Source organism: Pinus tabuliformis, chromosome 3_1 (assembly GCF_031772625.1).
Source record: "Pinus tabuliformis cultivar Carrire ecotype Pingquan chromosome 3_1, CPIR1, whole genome shotgun sequence".
Lineage (NCBI taxonomy): Eukaryota > Viridiplantae > Streptophyta > Pinopsida > Pinales > Pinaceae > Pinus > Pinus tabuliformis.
The window spans coordinates 892,337,310-892,358,337 of NC_142301.1; the positions used below are offsets into that span (position 1 = coordinate 892,337,310).

The 21,028-nt window shown below is 32.3% G+C and overlaps 1 protein-coding gene across 2 annotated transcripts; it reads left to right on the forward strand.

Annotated features, from left to right (window-relative positions):
- The first annotated feature begins 5,974 nt into the window (after positions 1 to 5,974).
- Positions 5,975 to 7,677, forward strand: LOC149190491 (uncharacterized). Of its 2 annotated transcripts, none has more exons than XM_089412188.1 (3): positions 5,975 to 6,391; positions 6,505 to 6,621; positions 7,094 to 7,677. In XM_089412188.1, exons 1-3 carry the CDS (start codon positions 6,308 to 6,310, stop codon positions 7,202 to 7,204), a joined length of 312 nt encoding a protein of 103 aa, XP_089268314.1. In that variant the 5' UTR covers positions 5,975 to 6,307; the 3' UTR covers positions 7,205 to 7,677. The 2 variants fall into 2 exon arrangements, with proteins under 2 accessions (XP_089268314.1, XP_089268315.1); XM_089412189.1 differs by having other exon boundaries at positions 5,978 to 6,391; positions 7,042 to 7,677.
- The last annotated feature ends 13,351 nt before the right edge of the window (positions 7,678 to 21,028 follow it).

The window sequence follows — 21,028 nt, forward strand, 5'->3', positions numbered from 1 at the left end:
AAGGAAAGAAAAATGTTTGAAGCGTCCTTTTGAATGACTTGTATTCTTAGCCCTAAGGAAAATTCTCTCATGCTTTTTTTGTATTACGATAACCAGTTATGTATGGTACTAGCTTTGGATTTGTCCATAAATAGATATTTCTTTCACCCTAGCTTTCAAGCAATGACCTATTGGTTTTCCCATGGTGGGAAGATGGTCTAAAATCTAGCTCCACAGAAGAACTGACAATATTATGGTTGTGTAAATTTTGTACATCATTTTTGCTAGTTTTAAGTTCTTGACATTCTTACAAAAAAAGTGTATAAAATTATTTTCTTTAAGGTTCACATTGAAATATTTTATATATTATCAACATTAGAATATTATTTCTTAATATGTGTAGAGTAGATATTGAAGTATACTAGTTGGAATGAATATTCAAATATTTTATCCAATTTCGGTACTGAAATAATTTTAAATAAATGAATTACACATCTTCCCAATATTGAAAAGAAAAAAGACAACAATAATTTTTTTGAATTATTTTATCTCTCAAATTGAAATAAAATTATGTTAGTTATTATGGACATTAAAATATTTTTTTATTCACTTATTATTTAATATAAATATTAATTCAAATGTCATCTCAATTTCATCTTTGCTAGTTAAAGAATTACATATCTTCATTGTACTAAAGAAATAAAAAGAAATTAAATATCTATTATCATTATTATTAATTTGATTTTTTTTAATGTAAATTTTAATTATTTTCCTATATGACTAAGTTACAAAAAATAATTTATGTAACATAAAAACAATAAAATTAGTTTTATGTTATAAATATTTTTTTATTATTATGATTTTTGTGTGTACAAGAAACTAAATATAAGTAAATTTTAATTCGTAAAACTATAATTAATATTTCACTATTCAACATTAAATACACATTTCAAACTTTCCCGATTATCATTTATCATTTTTAAGATAAAAAAAATCATATCAAAATTTTGATTTTCTTAAAAAAATAATTTAAATGTAAAAATAAATATCATGTTAATAATATAAAATGTTTAGGCTGATAGACCTTCCTATGCATCAACAATCATCAACACTTTTACCTTGCTCAAGATGTCGAAGGTATATATGTATTATCCATTTTATTAATCTTGTATTGTTTCTTGGGAATGACTGAAGAATTATTTAGAGGTGTTTAACAGTTAATTGATGTGCAGAAGATGGTGTTTAAATCGACCATAGACGATAAGAAAAGCAAAATGAGGGCCATGAAGGCTGTTGTAGGGTCTGGAGGCACGGATAATCATTACCTTTATTGCATATATAGGCAAAATATTTTCCATCGATTTACTAGAGTTTTGATGTTTCATACTCCTTTACTAATGTTGTGATTGCTCTGTTTGAGTGGACTCTATTGAAGTCAACAAGGAGGTAAAGATAACTGCTATGGGAGAAACATATCCCATGTATCTTGCAAAAAAATTAAGGAAATTGGGCTACAAAGCAGATTGTTGAGCATAGGTCCTGTAAAGGAGGAGAAAGAGAAGAAGGAGAATATACCTATTGTGTAGCATGTGAATCCCATTTTACTGGATAATACATATACACGATATTTTTTCCATGGGTTATCGATGGGAACTGGAGACCCATAAGCATTAAATAAGAAATTTTATATTTTCTACAAAAACTTCGTTTATGTTTATCAGATTTTCTAAATAGAAATTTCATAAGAATACTTTAATTGGTTAAAATTTCATTGTGATACATTAATCGACTAAAACTACATTGTAATATATATGGATTTGGATTGGTGTATAGTTATGTTTATAAATATCGTGTATATATATATATATATATATATATATATATATATATATATATATATATATATATATATATATAGTAAGTTTTATAAGATTATATATTTATTATGTTGAATATATTACCTCAATAATAGGGTGGGGAATTGAATAGGTAATTTCACATTAAGGAGTGAGGAATTGAACATGTAACTTTATATTAAAGAATTCCTTAACAGAACTCCTAATCACCTGAAGACCAATATGGTATATTTTATAATTTTCATTTAAAAAATAAATAAAAAAATTACAAATAGTCTAAAATTAGTAAGTTGAGAATATTCTTTGTCATCAGATGCATTTAAAAGTTTTCAAACTATTTTTTTATTACAACTTTATTGATATTACAAATTCTCATCATTAGAAATGTCACATAAATATTTTTATCACATTTTACTTCTATACTAATATTAGAAATTAGTATCATTACAAATGACACATAAATATTTTGATAACTATCCATATTTATCCCCTATTTAATCTATAAATACATGCTAATTATTAACCATTTAATCTATAAATATTTGTTACTTATACATCTAATTATCCATAAATCTTTGCTGCTTATACATCTAATTATCCATAAAGGTAGCTAGTCTGTAAGAGGATTTTTCTTCTTCATTGTCAAAAATAATATATCAGTCAAAGTGGCACATGTTCGTGTTCCCCTAGAAAATAACATTCCAACATCATCATCATATAATATATGCAAAACCACTTATGGATCTTTAGCACAATTTACTATCAGATAAATAGCTAAAATTGTGAGGGGCACTATTTTATTGACGATTCAATTTCATAAGCGCTTTATATTCACAGGCAACATGGTCTCATTAATACTTCTTTCTATAGTTTCGAAAAACTATTCCAAATTCTCATTATTACGCCTCGCTTTAGCCATATCGTCTGATTGATAACCAAGGTCAATCCTAAGTGATCACTAAATTCAGTCATATGTGGAATCGACGGATCAAGTTTTACTAGAATCAAAACCTTAGTCTTTGGTTGAATTTTTGGTCATGCCAGTTTTTAGAATTGGTACAACATTATAAGGACAGAAAAATCTTTATTTATATTGACAAATTTGACCAAAATTTTATTAAATTTCAAAAAATTACTTATAGCTAAAAGAAAATACATTTTTTTTTCAAAATTTTGAAGTTAGTATTAATTAATTTTCACTTACAACTAAAAAAAATTGTTCACATTACGACAGCTAGAGAAGTTGTATTAAAGAATAATATCATAGGAAGTTGGAGCTAGAAATCTTCTAGTAACCTAATCTAGACAAGTTTACCCAAACCACCTTAACAATCCCTCTTTTAAACTTGACTATGGGAGATTAACCTGGTCTCAATCATTCATTAGCCATCTCACATGAGATGTCACATTCCACCCTTCAAGCTAGGATACTAGTGGACCTGCAACCCTAGTACTTATTCAAGTGGTCCATTTCACAACTTGGTGACTCCATGCTCCAATGCACTACATGTATGCCTCGTCAAAGCCTTATAACAATCCATAATCCTAGACATCACGTATGTTTGAACAACATGCCTTACATCGTCCTAGGGAAATGCACTTTTATTGAACCAAAACCCTTAGGGTGTTCACACACCCCTGCTATTATCACACCATTACCACTCTCAATCACAAGCTAGCTCCTTCATATGTTCAAAGACCATTAACTCTCTAGCCACATCTCTAGCTTTTTTTATCCCTGCCTTCACTTAATCTCTCTTTCCTTACATTCATACTTTGAGTTTCCCTTCCTATCATAAACAAATTCCACAAAGCTTTGACAATTTTGAATCCATTACATTTTGTTATTCTAATATGCTCTCACAGTGGCTCTCACTTTGGTTTTGATACTAGTTGTTAGGATCACTAAACACCTAGAGAGAAGTGGTGTTGTCTAAAGACACTCCTACTAGAATCTCACTAGTCAACTAGAAAGACACTCTTGCTAGAATCCCATGGGTCACTCATACCAATTAACAAAAAATCGACTCCATTAAAAAATAAAACCATGGTGAAAACTATAGATTGTAATAAACTTGGAACTGAAAACCACTACTAATTTGACCAAGTAAAATTTTCGCAGATTATCTTAACAAACTATGTCTAAATAATAATATAAATCTAATTAATGTTATCTAACGAATTTTCAATAACAAAATTAATAAGTATGTCAACTTTAAAAAATAATACCTTTTTCAACTAGCAAAAAAATTCAAAAAATTCTATACAACATTAGACATCTAATGAATTTTCAATAACAAAGTTAATCAAGTATATCAACTAGTAATTATCTCAAAAGGTACAAAGAGAGGCCGATAGAATTATTAAATTGGAATTGTTGAATTTTTCTAGAAGAGTTAATTGGTTTGTGGAAAACCTTGTTTTCTTGGACTGGATCATTGTGCAATTACTTTTCTTTAGATGTTTTCTTTATATCTATATTAGAAGGAACGCATTGAATGTCTTATTTCATTTTAAAGTTAATTACCCAAAATCAAGAAACCTCTATAGATGGCCAAGCATATACAAAGCTTGCTAGTGACCAAGGCAATAACCACCATGACTATCCCCTACCAATATATTTCATTGAAAACCATAATTGTATATTGCATTTAGAAAGTCAAAACATAGTATTAGAAAACATGTTGATATATTGCTATTAAAAAGTTAATTCCATTAGAAACCATGATATTATTATTATATTTTATAAAGAATAATATACATATATAGAATGATACTACATTGAAAACCATAATTGTTTAGTGAGATTAGAAAGTCAAAATATAATATTCGAAACCATGCTAAATATGACATCACTGTTCTTTATTAAATTTGGTTTGTGATAGTGTATTCGTTTGAGCATAATGCTCATAAGCATAAGCTAAATAAAATTAGGTAACGAGGATGCACATAAGCATAATGCCAAATCCTATCATGTGAATTCTTTAAAACTCTATGGGTTTGGCCTAGCAACCCCAAGACACCTACACTTCTATTTGGGGTCTCAGCAATTATGTTATATATTTTTAAGATAAGTTATATATTTGATTTTGGGTAATTAACTTACTCTAAAATGAAATAAGACATTCAATGTGTTCCTTGTAATATAGATATAAACAAAACATCTAAAGAAAAGTAATTGCACAATGATCCAGTCCAAGAAAACAAGGTTTTCCACAAACCAATTAACTCTTCTAGAAAAATTCAACAATTCCAATTTAATAATCCTATCGGCCTCTCTTTGTACCTTTTAGGAGAATTGCTAGTTATACATATTTTTAAATTTTAGCATAGTTAGAATGTAAAATTGAAATGCAATGTTTTACGTTACCTGTTTTTCTGAATATACAATCATTTTGTCCGTAGAACATAAAATGTTATTATAAAATTATGTAAACCTTATCGTTCAAATTTTTGGCGGCTGTGTATGAAATACAAACGAAATTATCATGTATTTTTCTCTTATTTTAAATTAAAGATATTCTTCTAATATGAAAAACTTTATTAAATTTTTATATTATCTGATTTTTTGTTTTAACATTTCCATACATATTTTTAAAATATATTTTAATTTATAAATTGTTATTTTGGAAATGTATTTTAATTTTTAAATTCTTACTTAATCTTAGAAAACCATATTAATAATAATAATTAGAAAACAAAAAAACTCCAAAATAAAAATGTGAAGGATGTTGAACGTTACTTAATTTTCTTGAATGAGAAAACGACATGAACACAAACACAAATAGTAAGTTTTTTTTTGAAATAATTAACCACCACATCAATTAATTAATTTATAATAAAAATGAGTTTGGCTGAAAAAGTTTTCCGTTGGAAGAATTGGGAGTGCGAGTGGGAGTGGGACTATAGACCTCCGTAAAATAGAAATAACTATCATGCATGAGTTGGTCAGAAACGCGTGATTTGTAAAAAGCCAAAGAAAGCCGAAATATACGCTGATCTTTAAACAGCAAAGAAAGCCGAAATATCCGCTGATCAAAGCCGAAATATCCGCTGATGTGTAAAAAGCTAAGAAAGCGGAAGAGGTACAGAGAATCAGGCATATCATTTATAGAGAATCAGGCATATCATTCATCTATTTTAGGTTAAAGTAAAACGAGGCGGAAGCACCTATAAATTTTAAATTTCGTTTGTGATATGTTTTCTGGGAAGAGCCTCCATTTGGGTGTCTGGTTCTTGTGTGTTTGTGGAGAGAGACTTTATAGTTAAAATTTAATGTCCAAAATTTGTATGTTGCCAGAAGAGAATGACAATGGATTTGGACCTCTAGTCCGTTTCAGAGAATCCTCTGTTGGATGCAATTTTGATGAATTCTCGACAGAATAGATCCTCTGTTGGATGCAATTTTGATGAACTCTCGACTTTCTGTCGATGAGCACAATGGATTTTTATGAATTCTCGACTTTCTGTCGATGAGCACAATGGATTTTTATGAAATCTCTTTCTGTTCCAGAAGATCCTCTGCTACATCCAATGGATCGAGCACGATTGATTTGGTCTGTTCCAGAAGATCCTCTGCTATTTCTTGATTCGGTTATTGATTTAGATATGCGCTCTGTCCCTTTGAATGTATATATCAAAGTAAATTCATTTATCATTTTATGTACAGGAACAACCAACCGCTACGGGGAGAGTTGTTATATTACAATGCGCTCTTGTTACTGCTGCTACACAAACCCTCTTTCTCCTTGTGCTATTCTCTTTGCCTATTCAAAATTGGTTTCAGGTACTCTGTTTATTTCCTTCCTCTGTGTTTATTTAAATTAAATTTAATGTAATTTGTTCTTCTCATAAATTCTCTATTTCATTTTCTTTAACTAGTTTAACCTCCCTCGCCTTCACCTTAGTTTAGTTGATTTTGATAATTAGTTTATCTTGTTCGATCTAGGTTTCATTTATGTCTTGGCTTTCAAATTTGTGTTGGTTGCAAGAACAAGTATAAAATCATTTTTCCAGTCTCGCTTAGGTTCAGCTTCCAGAACAAGTATAAACTCATTTTTCCATATTAGCGTAAAATCCATTGACTTCTTGATACTAATTTCAACCAGCCGACCTCTAATACTAATTTCAATTACTTGAATACTATCCTTCATTGCTCCCTGACATTACGCGTGAACCATGGTCTTCGTTTTCTTCTCTGCTCTAGGGCTTTCATATTATCTGTTTGTAACGAGGATTGATCCTAAGGCTGTGCACAGAAGATTTGTGAAGCTGAACGAGAAACTTCTAAAGGCAGCTGTCAAACCCAACGCTTGTACAAACATGGAATTCACAGATGCCACCAGTGTGTGACAGATAAGGTATGCTAAGTAGTGGGCGCTTGGAGTTGATCAAACGTTCAAACCAATTTGAATGTAGATGCCAAGTAGTGGGCGTGTATTTGTCAGAGGCAAGTTTGTTATATTATCTAACAATAAAGAAGCATCTGACACTCATAATGCCACGTGTGTCTGTATTGCGCTCCTCCAACGTTCAATCCACACCGGAAATACGTATATACGGTGGAATGTTCCAGATGGGTTGATCCAACGTTCAAACCTGAAATTCAGGTATCCGGTGTACGGTTCCAGGTGATACAAGCCGTTCAACCAACTTGGTAAATGGCTATATATATCTCTTTCGAAGTTCATTTATTTGAATGTAGATGCCAAGTAGTGGGCGTGCTTTTGTCAGAGGCAAGTTTGTTATATTATCTGACAATAAAGAAGCGTCTTACACTCCATAATGCCACTTGTGTTTGTATTACGCTCCTCCAACGTTCAAACCCCACCGGAAATACGTATATACGGTGGAATGTTCCAGATGGGCTGATCAAACGTTCAAACCAGAAATTCATATATCCGGTGTACAGTTCCAGATGATACAAGCCGTTCAATTAACTTGGTAAATGGCTATATATATCTCTTTCGAAGTTCATTTTGTAAATGGCTATATATATTTCTTTCGAAGTTCATTTTCTAAATCGTAATGTCGGAGTGTATAGATTCAATATCATCAAGAACCTTTGGGTACCCATAATTTTGATATTTGATATTTCTAATCCAAATTAAAAAAAAAAAATAAACTTCTCGATTTTGTTATAATCTTGACGTAATTCTCATTATTTTTGGACTAATTTGTGAGTTTTTTAGACTATGCTATAAAGAAAAATGAACTATCACATTAATAATTTATCATCAATATTAAATAAAATTACAACATAAATCAGCTGTGTGCTTATTTATGGATGAATATATTATAAAATTTTGTGTAAGGAATAAAATTGAAGGTTCAAATCTCCATATATCAAGCTTAAAACAAATAAAAAAATTACCATACAAATTCAAAAAATGATTAAATATTATATAATTTTGTGAAAAATTAGTAATATATAAAATAAACATTATTATAAATAAATATAAAAATAAATAAATATATGTATGTAAAATTAACAAATTCAACAACTCTTGGCATATGATATTTGAAATCTTCACAAAATCCAACTCCATCATAATTTGATTGTATATATCATCAACTCATTTATGTATAAATAATGTTAAAAATGAGAATAACATTTGAAATGAAAATAGCAACAACAAAAAATTAATCCTCAAAAGGTTTTTGTCATAAGTAGAACAGTTTAAATAATTTTTAAGAATGATGTTAATGAAATCTAAAATCAAAATAGAGAAAGCATAAGAATGTTTGAGAATGGTGGTCGACTAGGGTTAATGTTAATGAAATTTAAATTCAAAATAGAGGAAAAAATATTTAATGATGGTGACTGAAAATATGTTGATGAAATTTTGAATTAAAACGAAAACAAAAGCATAAATAAACAGAAAAACGTCATACTGAAAATATGTTGATGAAATTTTGAATTAAAACAAAAAAAAAGCATAAATAAACTGAAAAACGTCATAATGATGGTATTTGAAAAGCATTGCAAATGTGACAATCGATATCTAAAAAAAGAAAAAAAAGGGAGCATCCACTAATGTTGACTAAAAAAAATACATTAACTGAAACTTTTAAGGACCAAAGAGTTTAATGATCATGAGTGAAAAGCCTTAAGACATCTAGTGATCGTGATCGAAATCCATTAACTAAGTCATTGATGGAGAGCTCTTGCAACTTTTTTAAACTTTAAAAACTAAAGAGAAAAATGACGAGAGAGATGGTAACTGAAAAGCACATACAAAGTGAACCGTTGAGAATATATATTAAACATAATGAATCGATGGTCAATATCAACAATTCATCCAACCCTAAGTATAATAAGAATTTGAAATCCCTAAATATAATAAACAATTTAAATCAAAATAACAGAAACGTTGAAACAACTGTGGCACCCAAAGAAAATAGATAAATAGAATTTTTTAGATAATATATGTTAAAAATGAAGATAATGGAACCTAAAATCAAAATAGAAAAAACACAAATACTTTCCAGGATGGTAACTAAGCATAAATGTTAATTAAATTTAAAATGAAAATAGTAAAAACTGTCATAGAATCATTTAACTTTCCATAAAATAAATTGCCATAATAATGTTTAAAAATAAAATAGCAAAAACTTAGAAATTTTAAAAGGGATGCCCAAAAAAATAAAAATCAAAATTAAAAAATATAATAAAATATAAAATCAAAACCAAAATTTAAAATAAATTTTGAATTAACGAAACAAATAATAATATCGTAAGACAACGTCTTGATGATGGTATACTAAACCCATCATAAACTTGACCGTTGAGAAAAAACATGATCATCCACTGAAGAGCGTCCACTCACTGTAGCATTGATGGGACAAAAGCGTTTAATGATTCTGAGATAAAAGTGATATAATCTTAACCGTTGATGAAAAAGAAAGAACATATTGAGATTGGGACTGAAATCTAATAACTGAACACCTTTGTTGTAATTATTTTGAAATTTAAAATGAAAATAGAAACTAAAGCGTCTTTCAGTTAAATAACTGAAAGACCGTTGTTGCAATTATTTTAAAATTTAAAATGAAAATAGAAAATTATTTTAAAATTTAAAATGAAAATAGAAAAAGCACGAGAGATCGTGACTTAAAAGAACATACAAAATAACCGTTGATCACTTCTATTTTGGGAGAACTCAAGGAAGTCCACAAAATGAAACATCAAACATTGTCTCTCTCCTATATATATATGATCCATCTATGATTTTGTTGGAAACGCTTTTTATCTGTGTCTCTATGCTATATATATATGATCCATCTAGGTAAATGTCTATATATATGTTTTGTTGGAAACGCTTCCTATTTGTGTCTCTCTGCTTGGGTGTCCAAGTCCGATTTAAATTTGGTTTTTATTTATGTCTCAGATTTAAATTTGGTTTTGTTTTGTGTCTGCGAGTATTAGAGAATTCGATTTGGGAGAAACAGAGAACGCTGGATGGAAAGAGAATTGGATTTTAATGTCTCGCAGAAATGAAAACCCGCTTGCTTATTCGAATTCTGCATTAAATCCAAATGCTTGACCATCAAAGCACTCAAACAAAACGCGAATACAGAGAGTTATCAAAGGCTCTGCATAAGCCGATGGCTGCTATGTACCCAGTATCATTATTATCCCGGAAACTTCTTTCTCAATGAATTCATAGCGCTTTTTTTAAATTCTATTGACGGGCTTGGTTTGCATGCATTTACTTTCGTTTTTAATTATTGGTCTGGAAGAATCCAATAATTATCGATTTGAATTCCAGCAAATATAACTCATATTAAATTTTAATGTCTTGCAGAAGTGAATGAGCAGCTTGTACCATCTTTTGGCAGATTTTTGTGTTTGTGGTTGCACTTTGTGGGTTCTGCAAGTGCTGCGAACTTTGTTGCTTCATCTCACTAATCATGGAATACTCGTTGTAGAAAAATCTATTTCAGATACAAGCTTTCGATATATTTTTTCAGCATTTACTTTTGCAATTGTGAACGTCGTTTCTTTTCCCAATTTGACAATTCCATGCATATCAATATTTCACAATTCGATCCATATCAATATTAGACAATTTCGTGGATATGAATGTTTCCTATATAATGGTTTCTTTTAATTTAGAGATCATATCTGTCTTTTTCTTTCTGCGTGTGAATTAATTTCAGAGTTTCTTAGCTTTCCTGTTCACCTTGGGGCTTGAATTTCCTCTGTTCTCCTTGGGGTTTTTATTTTAAAAGATGGTATGTATGTATTGCAGGCTTCCGTTAATTTATGTGCTTTTTCATCTCTTTGTGCATTTCTTCATTAAGGTATTCTATCATTGCAGGATTTGGACTTGACGATTTGGGTTTGCTTTCTGGCTTTATTCGAACTCTGCTTTAAACCCAATTCCTTGACCGCCATAGCATTCAAACTAAACGCGAATACATGAGAGTTATCAAAGTCTCTGCATGCGCCGATGGCTGCTCTGTCGTTCAAGCGCTTTTTCATCTTTGAATATTTTGCTGCAACTCCAATTAATTGTGTTTTTCAATCTCCGAACTCCACATCATTTGAATAACCTGCTTGACTTGGTTAGAGGGTTTGAAATATGGTTTTGATATTAGTTGAGATGTTTACCTTTGTCTCTATGTTATTCTATACTATTCCCCTCCCTAGTTTCTCTTTTTCCAGCCCCAGCATATTTTGAGTCATGGAAATGAATTTTCCATATATAATGTGTATGTATATACTAGAGACTTCCATTGATTTAGAAATCAGCTCTGTGTGTTTTTTTATATATTGTTATATCTCTCCATGAATTCATATATGAGTTCTTGATTTAATTTTTCTGCAATTTCAGCGGGATCCCTTTGCCTTGGATGGTTTGGACTTGACTTACCTCTATTCGCCTTTTAGGGTTTGGCTTCAATTTCCTCTATTCTTATGGGAGGCCGTGAAGAACAAATAAATAAGTATGAAGTCAACTTCGAGGCATGTGATGGTCGTTCGAATGTCATTTTATCTTTGAACATATTGTTGCAACTCCAGGTATGTATGTGTCTTAATCTGAGTTTTTTTATTTAACATGTTTAACTCTAATTTAGTGTTTGATATTTGCTTTTGATTATGTTTAGTGATTTATTTTTTCCTATACTGTTCTCTTCTCTACCTTACTTTAGATTATGCTTTTTTTTCCATGTTTTCAGCCTTGCTCTAGTTTAGTTTATGCTCTTTATTTTTCCATGGCTTTAATTAAATAGAGTTCTATTTTTGAAAAGGCCTGCCTTAGTTTAGTTTATGCTCTTTCTTTTTCCCTGGCTTCAGCTCTTTCTTTTTCCTTGGCTTCAGCCGTACGCTAGTTTAGTTTATGCTTTTTATTTTTCCATGACTTCAATTTCAATAGAATTTTACTTTTGAAAAGTAAAAGTTGATAAGTTTTTCTAGCAGCGAATTTAAAGAGCCTTTCACCATCATATATGCGAGATATTAAGCAACTACACTATCCATATACACCATGTTTTGATTTATTTAACAATTTGTCTTTTTCAAAAAGTTTGTGTGACTTAAATTTTTTTACTCATGCTAGTTTGTATTTAGTATACAAAAATATTTTGAATATCTTATATTATTTATATTTCAATTTTATAATCTTTGTATATTTTTTATTATTATATTTTATTTATAAGTATTTATTCATATTTTTTATATAGGTGCATTTACTAAACTTGGAAATAGGAAAAAAAAATTTCCCCCTTTTTATATTAATATGGAAGGTTCATTTTTTTTTTTCATATTAATTTGTTTAGGATAGAATATGATATGCTAGGCTAGGTTATGTCACCTTAGGCAAGGCGAGGAAAGACTATGTTAGGCTAGGGTAGGTTATGTTACTATAGGCTAGGCTAGACTACATTAAATTAGTATAGGCTAGGTTAGGCTAGGTAAACGTAGGCTAGGTTAGGCGGCTTGGTTGGGCTACACTAGGCTAGGTTAGTCTAGGCTAAGCAACACAAGGCTAAGGCTAGGTTAGGTAAGGTTAGGTTAGGCAAGGCAAGGTTAGGCTCTGATAAGGCTGCGTTAGGTTAGGTTAGGTTAGGTTAGGATAGGTTCGGTTAGGTTAGGTTAGGTTAGGTTAGGCTAGGTAAAGCTATTTTAAGATAGCCTACATTACGTTACGTTAGGCTAGGCTAGGTTAGCTTAGCCAAGGCTACGTTCACCTAGGCTAGGCTAGGATAGGCTAGCCCAAGGTAGGCTAGGTTAGTCTAGGGTGGGCTAGGTTAGGCAAGGTTAGGTTAGGCTAGGATAGATTAGGCTATACAACAGGTTTGGCACAGAAGCAGGTATGGCTTATTGCTTATACAACTGTTAAAAGTTTTAATGTTTACCTTTTGTACTGTACAAAGAAAAGTGAAATGAGTTAAGTGTTATCTGCTTACTATTATGAAACAGTGTCAAGAAAACAGACATGACACTCTGTGTGCATTGTAGATAAACAAATTCAGCGTTAGAAAACATGTAAAATTTACTGTGTGAATTATAAAACAACAGAGTCGAGTGCATTAACGGATTTGAACAGAAATCTGAAGAAAGAACCTAAAAATCTGCATGAGAAGTATTAACAGAGTCTGCGTTTACAGTACTCCACTAAAAACCCTAGAATATACTCTATAAGGGTTTGTAATCACAGTGTAGATAACCTATTCAGAACAGAACCCCGTATATATGAACAGGAACGGAGAAAACATAAACAAGTATAAGCGAGGAGCCAGAATAAACATATACAACCATTTAGCGAAAGCAAGAAGGCATACAGCCGTTCTCTGTAACAACGAATGGGGTAAAAACTCTGATAATATATTATATACACAGAAAATGAATCTAGAGTCTCGCGTTCAAGCGAGTTAACAGAGCAATGGTGTCATCGTTATATATATTGCAATAAACAAAAAAACCCATTACCACAGCACCTTATTTATGGACAACCGAACCATAAAAATTACAGAGATTTCAAAGGAGATACATTCCCGAAGATAACCTGGATATATACGTATTCAAAATAAACAAATGTATTGCATGACATGGAAAGCACAGTATTCATCTAACGAAACAAAATAAGGGTATAAACATGAACGCCGAGACAGGGGGAAACTGTAACCGTAAGTTCATGACCCCTGGCTGTTCTTCATATCAAAATGCCGCTTGGTGAACCCCCTCAAGCCGAGCTGTAGCTTGCGCTAGGCTTGTCGAGGCACCAAGCCGGTGTCCACAATTTAAAAGACGTATTCATAAACATTAAAGGAAAAAAAAAATATGCAGTGCCTCGACGGATATACGTGCAATTATTTTAACTGGAACAATGCTATTCATTTATGTTGAACTGGTAAAAGACCCAAAATAAATATCCATACATATTAGACTGAGTCTATATATTAACTGTGCGCTTGAACATACATATACCACAGTCAACCAGTGTAGGGACGTCTTATGGTTCGAAAATCAGATTTAACATTAAGATTACAGCTGGGTTCAAAAGAACCAGTCTAGAATCATGAGATAGAATAACCGACTACATTTAGGAATATACATATATCATCTGAGACTATTCTGCCTCTTAGCAGAGGAGTTCCGAGCTTGAACAGAGAAGAAACTGAATCAATCCGGTAATCCCTGCCAAGGGAATAGTGTTTTAGCTAAACCTTTAAAACCCACATAAGAATAAAGTGCAGTGTTCAAAATCTTACCCGGTGCTGGGTAACCGGCGAGAAGAGGGACCCCCTTGCTCCGGAGGTGAGGACGATAACCATCTGCACACCAGCATGAATAAAATGTTAACAAAAACCCTGGCAGAACTTAGTTAAAAAAAAACTGTAAAACAAACATCGGAAAGCAAGGTGCATCACCTGTAAAAACAAGACCTGGAGGAAACAATGCCTTCAACGATGAAGCATGCCGAACCTGGAAGCCATGGCTACATGCTTGTGGACCTTGGAAGAAGGAGGATGTGGAGCAGCGTTGGAAGGTTGCGGAGCTGCAGCTGCAACGCTGTGTATGAAATGGAAAAGACCAAAGCCGTATTACAAAAGCCGACATACAAATAGCCCAGCTCAATTACCGACTCGTGGCTTAACTGGAGCTGTGGATCTGCGGTGAGTACATCCGCACCGTTCGTTAGCCGGTGATCCTTGGGATGGGTTTTGGCGCGGAGACAGCAAGTCCAATGTAACAGTACAAGCACATGGCCGCACGTCAACTAACCGTTGATCTATCCAGATGGACATCATCAACGCCACCAAGTGGATCGATGCCAGAGCCAGACTTGCCAACTCATCCATTAGATTTCTCGGAATATGAAAAGCGCAGTTGCCATAAATAATTCAATGAATGCCTTGCCAACTGTGGTTCCGTAACATCAAATCATGTAATTGCATAGAGTAAACCTTACCTTTTATACCGTGAATCATATGTGCGGATAATCAACAGTTGACTTATACATATAATATGCTAACGCATACGCATTGACATGAAATATATACATTATGATTATTACATAACTTAGGTTATGATCCTCCTCCTCCAACATGCTGGTTTGAGGTCCACGAGCAGTTTGAACGCCACCAGAGCTGCCAATAGCTGCATGCGGCCCTAATGTGTCAACCATTCTGCCACCAGGTGTTTGCATGTCTCCAGATTTTCCTTCCGCTACATGCTGACCGCCACCCAATGCCTTGCCATGTAGGATGACCATCTCCTCGTCCATCAGTTGCTTGCCTAAATCATGGTCACTACTAAGCCTGTGAGCATCCCGTTGCTGTGCTCCAGTGTTTCCGACGGAGCATCCTGCGGATCATTTTCTTCAGAGAAAACGATGGTGATAGTGGCTGTAATGACAGGTCTATTCAAGGTGTTGCGGAAGCGAAATTGGGTCAAGTGGGGAGCAGGGTGAGGGGGGAGAGGAAAATTTGCGGTGTAGACAACAACATCTTTTCGGCTAGCGCCTTGAAGTTGTGCGCGTCCACGACCACTGCAGGTATCAGGATACCTGCCAGAGAAGGAGCCATATGGGTTGGGAATGTCAGGGGAAGGGGAGGTGGAGGCGGATTCAGGGCTAGGCGTCGCAAGAGGGCAGACACTACCACCACGACATTCCCCTTTTCGACTTCACATTCGGTGATGAATGCATGCCATGGCAGAATGCAAAGTCGAGCTATCAGTGGGGGAGTTGGCTGAAGAATTGAACAGAGGATGAGCAAGGGAAGGTTGGGTTGATGTCAAATTGCAGAGCCTAGTTTGGGAAAAGTGATGCCCATTACCAAGGTCTACACAACTTACCAACCAGCAACGGCTCCAGGTTCAGCAGCCTAAGGCGGACAAATGCAATGGAGCAGGGGGGGAAGAACAACATTATGGCGAGTGGAATCCATTGATGTGTGCATGATTGGTAAATTTCAGCCAAAGTACCCATTTAATGAAGCTTGTAGGCCGCCATGAATTCGTATCAGACTGGCATGGGAGGGAAAGCAGAGGGTCATGTGGCCCATCTTCTCGCTGCCCATCAATCTAATCATTTTAAATGACTAGGTTGTCACCTCCATCCGAATATATTTAAATTTAATTAATACGCATACAAAAATTTAATATTTACGATAAACTATTCTAATTAAATATATATAATTAATATTATATATATTAAATTAAAAAATATAAAAAAATACCAAACATATATATAATCTAAATTTTAATAAAATTAAAATAAACATATTTTTATATATAAAAATGTAAAGTTTATATAAACATTTTAAATTTATATCTACCATACCACGTGTTAAGCCTTATCTACCGAGTGTTAAGTGTTTAGAAGCCAAATAATGGCATCACCACTATGATGTTGATCGTGTATTTAGAGGTTGCGAAAATAAAGGAAAAGTTAATACGGTGAAAGCTTGGTGTTATATTTTAATTAGTTAGAGTAAGATAAGATCTTTGTTAGTTTTGTTATAGCTAGTTACATATGTGCCTCGTGTATTTTATTGGTTTCTGCATTTTTTAGTGACGTATTTGAATTTTATTTCTGACGGAAAGTTTATTTATGTGTGTTTTACTTGTTTTATGTATATTAAAATATTTTAATAATTTAAATATATTTAGGAAAATTATACCATTGTTAATTTTAATTATGTTTTTAAAATCATGATGTATACTAAAAATATTTATATTGGCATGGTAAATTTTGGTAGTCTTTATTATTATTTGAGAGAGTTGTCTTTAGTTTTTGGACTTTCTGGTGCCAGAATAAGGTGGAAAAATTTGAGGTGAAATCTTGAATTGTGTTATTTAAACTCGTTTTTTTTATTGTATATATTGATTCAATGCCTGAAAAACTCCTAGGGCACTTCCATTGTGTAGGGGTTACCCATGATTTCAATAAATTCCTAACAAATTTTATAGAAATTAGAGCTAAAAAACCCACTAGAAAAACTTCCAAAAAATCACACTAAAGACAACTCAGAGTGCACTTTGTTCCCGACCTCTATAATCTTAAATTGAGTAAGCCATCAACAAAAAAAAAATAATACTGAATATATCTTCCACTTGTCTAATCATGCTTTCAAATACAATGTTCCATTGGTGTTAAAAACTGTTAAAAACTCTTCTCTCCTATTCTTACACTTGAATTCATAATCACCGCTAAAAAAATTACAATTTACTAGTATCACGTCCCCTACATGAGATTTAGCTTTAACAATTGAATAATGCCAAGACCCAATATAATATTAAGGTCTTGCACATCCCTCCTTACATCATCTGTTTAAATGAAAGAAAAAACATGATAACTATGAAAACTTATTTAAACCTCTTTTAACAAAGCATTAAAAAACATTTAACAAAAAATCGTGTTCCATAAATGAAAGTGCTTACAGATTAAACTAACCCCTTTTTAAGAAAATAAATATATTATTGTTGAATTGAGGCTTCTGTGATCCATATCAAGTTTAAGAGAAATTCTTCGGCGTAAATCACAAGATAAATCATATGCCGACGCGTTTCGAACCAACTAGCGTGGTTCATCGTCAGGACAAGTTGGTTCGAAACGCGTTGGCAAATGATTTATCTTGTGATTTACGCCGAAGAATTTCTCTTAAAATAAGTATATATTTTTTTTAGCTAAATAAATATAATTATTTTTTTTAGCTAAATAATGTATTAACGTTTGTAAAGTCATAACATGTATGGCTAACCAGCAAAGACTCCTAGCAATTTTGATCATAAGCTTAAAGAAATAATTAAACTCAATGATAGAAATATTCCACAAAATTAATACGTACAATGTTTTTATATTCTTTTTCACTTATACTTCTCTAATGATGAACATTAAAATGTGCAAACATGTTTATTCAATCAAAAATATTTTGAAAACCAAAAAAGAGCCATAGAAAATAAAATAAAATAAAATATATATTAATTTTTAATTTTTAATTTTATTTTAATTTTTTTATTATCAAAAACTCTCAACCACCAATATGAACTTACTCTTGAGAAGCATCATTCACATAGTAAAGTTGTTATTGCTCTAAATTTATTTTATTTTAAGATAACCCTGCTCAAGAAAGAATCAATCACAAATAACAATAATCATACATAACTTTTGTAAATAATACAAGCTATCATAGCTCTAAACCCCAAATAAGAAAATGTTTGTCTGCATGAAGTGATAATAGTTTTTGAACCGATAACCGTCATATTACTATAGATAAAATCCTAAATATTTATGAAAATATGGATAATTGCCATTACAATATGGTCGTGCTTTCTTTATCGGGGCTCCAAGGTTATGATTTTCCAGGTATCTCGTTCAATTGTCTTGTTTTGGTCTATGGGGTATGGTATCTTGGGAATTGTTCTATTGAGTTTTAATGGTAGCTTGTACCTTGACATTTCACAGACGAAATTGAAAGTTTTATGGCTCACTTTTGTTAGTTTTGGGCTACATTGTTTGATGTTGGTGTTTGGCTACAAAACTCAGTCTGTAATCGATGGTTTTCTGCTATCGTATTCTGTGGGTAGTCCTATTGTATCAATTTTTCTCTGTAAGGTCAAGGAATTTTTTCAGCATGTGTTGACTTCATAAAACTATTCAACTTTCTCAAGGAAGATATGGTTGGGAGAGTGAATAACATTTCAAAGATGACATCATTTCGGTATATGATTCCCATTAATGGAATACAGATCAACAATGATCATAAAAAATTTTCCTCTTAAAGAAACATGGTGATTTTGGCAATTTATTTCTAGCTTTAAATTGCAGTTGAAAAACAAGCCTGTTTGCAAAACTTTCAAAAATGTTGGGAAAATTGGTAGCAACTATAACTTCTAGGAAAGATTTAGAAATATAGATTCTTGTTCTTAATGTTTCCACTTGGATCTTTAAGTTAAGAATAGGTTTTTCTAAGAGCATGTTACATCCAAGTTTCCAATAGTTTTTAAAGAGCACAACAATGATAAAGTTATTGTACTTTCTAACTATACAAGATATGAAGGATAATCTGCTCTTGTTCAGACCCGTCGATACTACAAACTGTACTATAGGACACACTAGCTTTGGATTGGGAAGCCTTGGTCATTTTGCAAGTTGTCTAGCGACTACGGTTAGCTTTAGTTTTGCTCTTGTACCTAGTTTTAAAGTGCAATGTCTAGAAATGAAGTTTTCACTTGTAAACTAGATAATTTTTTAATGCAGTGGCCCTTTCTGTGGATTTACAGCACTAGTTCATAGGCCTGCAATAGAATTAAGATATGATTTGTTACAAGGTTCAAATATATCACATTTAAATCCTATGGCATTTAAAACGATGATAAAGGCCTACTTTTAAGCCATAGGTCTATGATGTTATGCATATGTTCAAACTTACAGAGAATTGAGTTGGTCCTTCATATCATTTCCTAGATGATTTGGTGAAACCCAACTACACTTATATCTATAAAAAAACCCTTGCAGACAGATATGGATGTGAGAAAAATACTTCCCAAAGCTTTTACTTCCAATAATATTATACATGCTCTATGTATAGATGGTAGCCTGAAAAAATTTAAGTAATGTTTGTCAAAACTTTTACTCCCAGTAGACTCGATCTCTCATCAATGGGTTGTAAAAAGAGAGATAATGGTCAGCTCAATACTTTGATGTCTATTTGCTTATTGATGCTTTTGAAGAGGATAACAGTGACATCATTTTTTTACTTTATAACTGCAAATGATATAAAGGATAGCTATAGAATAAATGTTAGATGTTTTTGCCCTTTTCCGGGCAATTTTTCCTGTCAATTTTGACTAAAATTTGGCAGGAATTTATTGGAATATTAAGTTTCAGTGGTGTAATCTGCAGAAATCAAGTGCCCCAGGAGTTTTTCAGGGCACTGAATTTATTTATACACTCACAGACACATTTCAAACAACTTAAATTCATGTTTTTTCCAAAAATTGTGACGTCAGATTCTAGTGGAAAAGGAAAAACTATCTAATAATTAGACTGCTCCTAAAAGATAATTTGTTGATACCAAGACCCATCAATAGTTCAAAGTGTATAAGAGGAAATATTAGGTTTGTCTTGGGAAGCCATGGTTATTTTGCAAGGTGTTTGACTACTGACAATAGTTCTGGTTGTGATCTTGGACCCCAGCTTAAATTGCAATGCAAGGTGTTTGACTACTGACAATAGTTCTGGTTGTGATCTTGGACCCCAGCTTAAATTGCAATGCTTAGAAAAATGAAGTCTTTGTTTCTAATCCAGAATACTTTTTTATTCAATGGCCCTTTTTTAAGAAAGAAGGAAAACCCTTGTTGGGATGGACTGGGTGTGCTTAACTTAAATTGCAATGCTTAGGAAAATGAAGTCTTTGTTTCTAATCCAGAATACTTTTTTATTCAATGGCCCTTTTTTAAGAAAGAAGGAAAACCCTTGTTGGGATGGACTGGGTGTGCTTAACTTATTTATGTCGTTGTTCTTGTTATGCCTAGGCTTGCCTTTGTCTCTATTTCTGCTGGTGCCCTGCGTCATCTATCTCTGTTGCTGGAGTATAGATTTGTGGGAATAGGTCCCAGAAAGATAGTGAAGGATAGGTTTGGATGCCACCTTACCCCTGCAGAAGAGGGTGGTTCTGGAATTGAATATTATTTTTTTACTAGGTAATTTAATAAATATCACAAATATCAACAACTT

Coding starts and splice junctions, on each gene's coding strand:
- LOC149190491 (XM_089412188.1), top strand. CDS start 6,308: ATGAGCACAATGGATTTTTATGAAATCTCTTTCTGTTCCAGAAGATCC. Junction 6,392..6,504: donor GATCGAGCACGATTGATTTG/GTCTGTTCCAGA, acceptor TTTTATGTACAG/GAACAACCAACCGCTACGGG. Junction 6,622..7,093: donor CTATTCAAAATTGGTTTCAG/GTACTCTGTTTA, acceptor GGCTGTGCACAG/AAGATTTGTGAAGCTGAACG.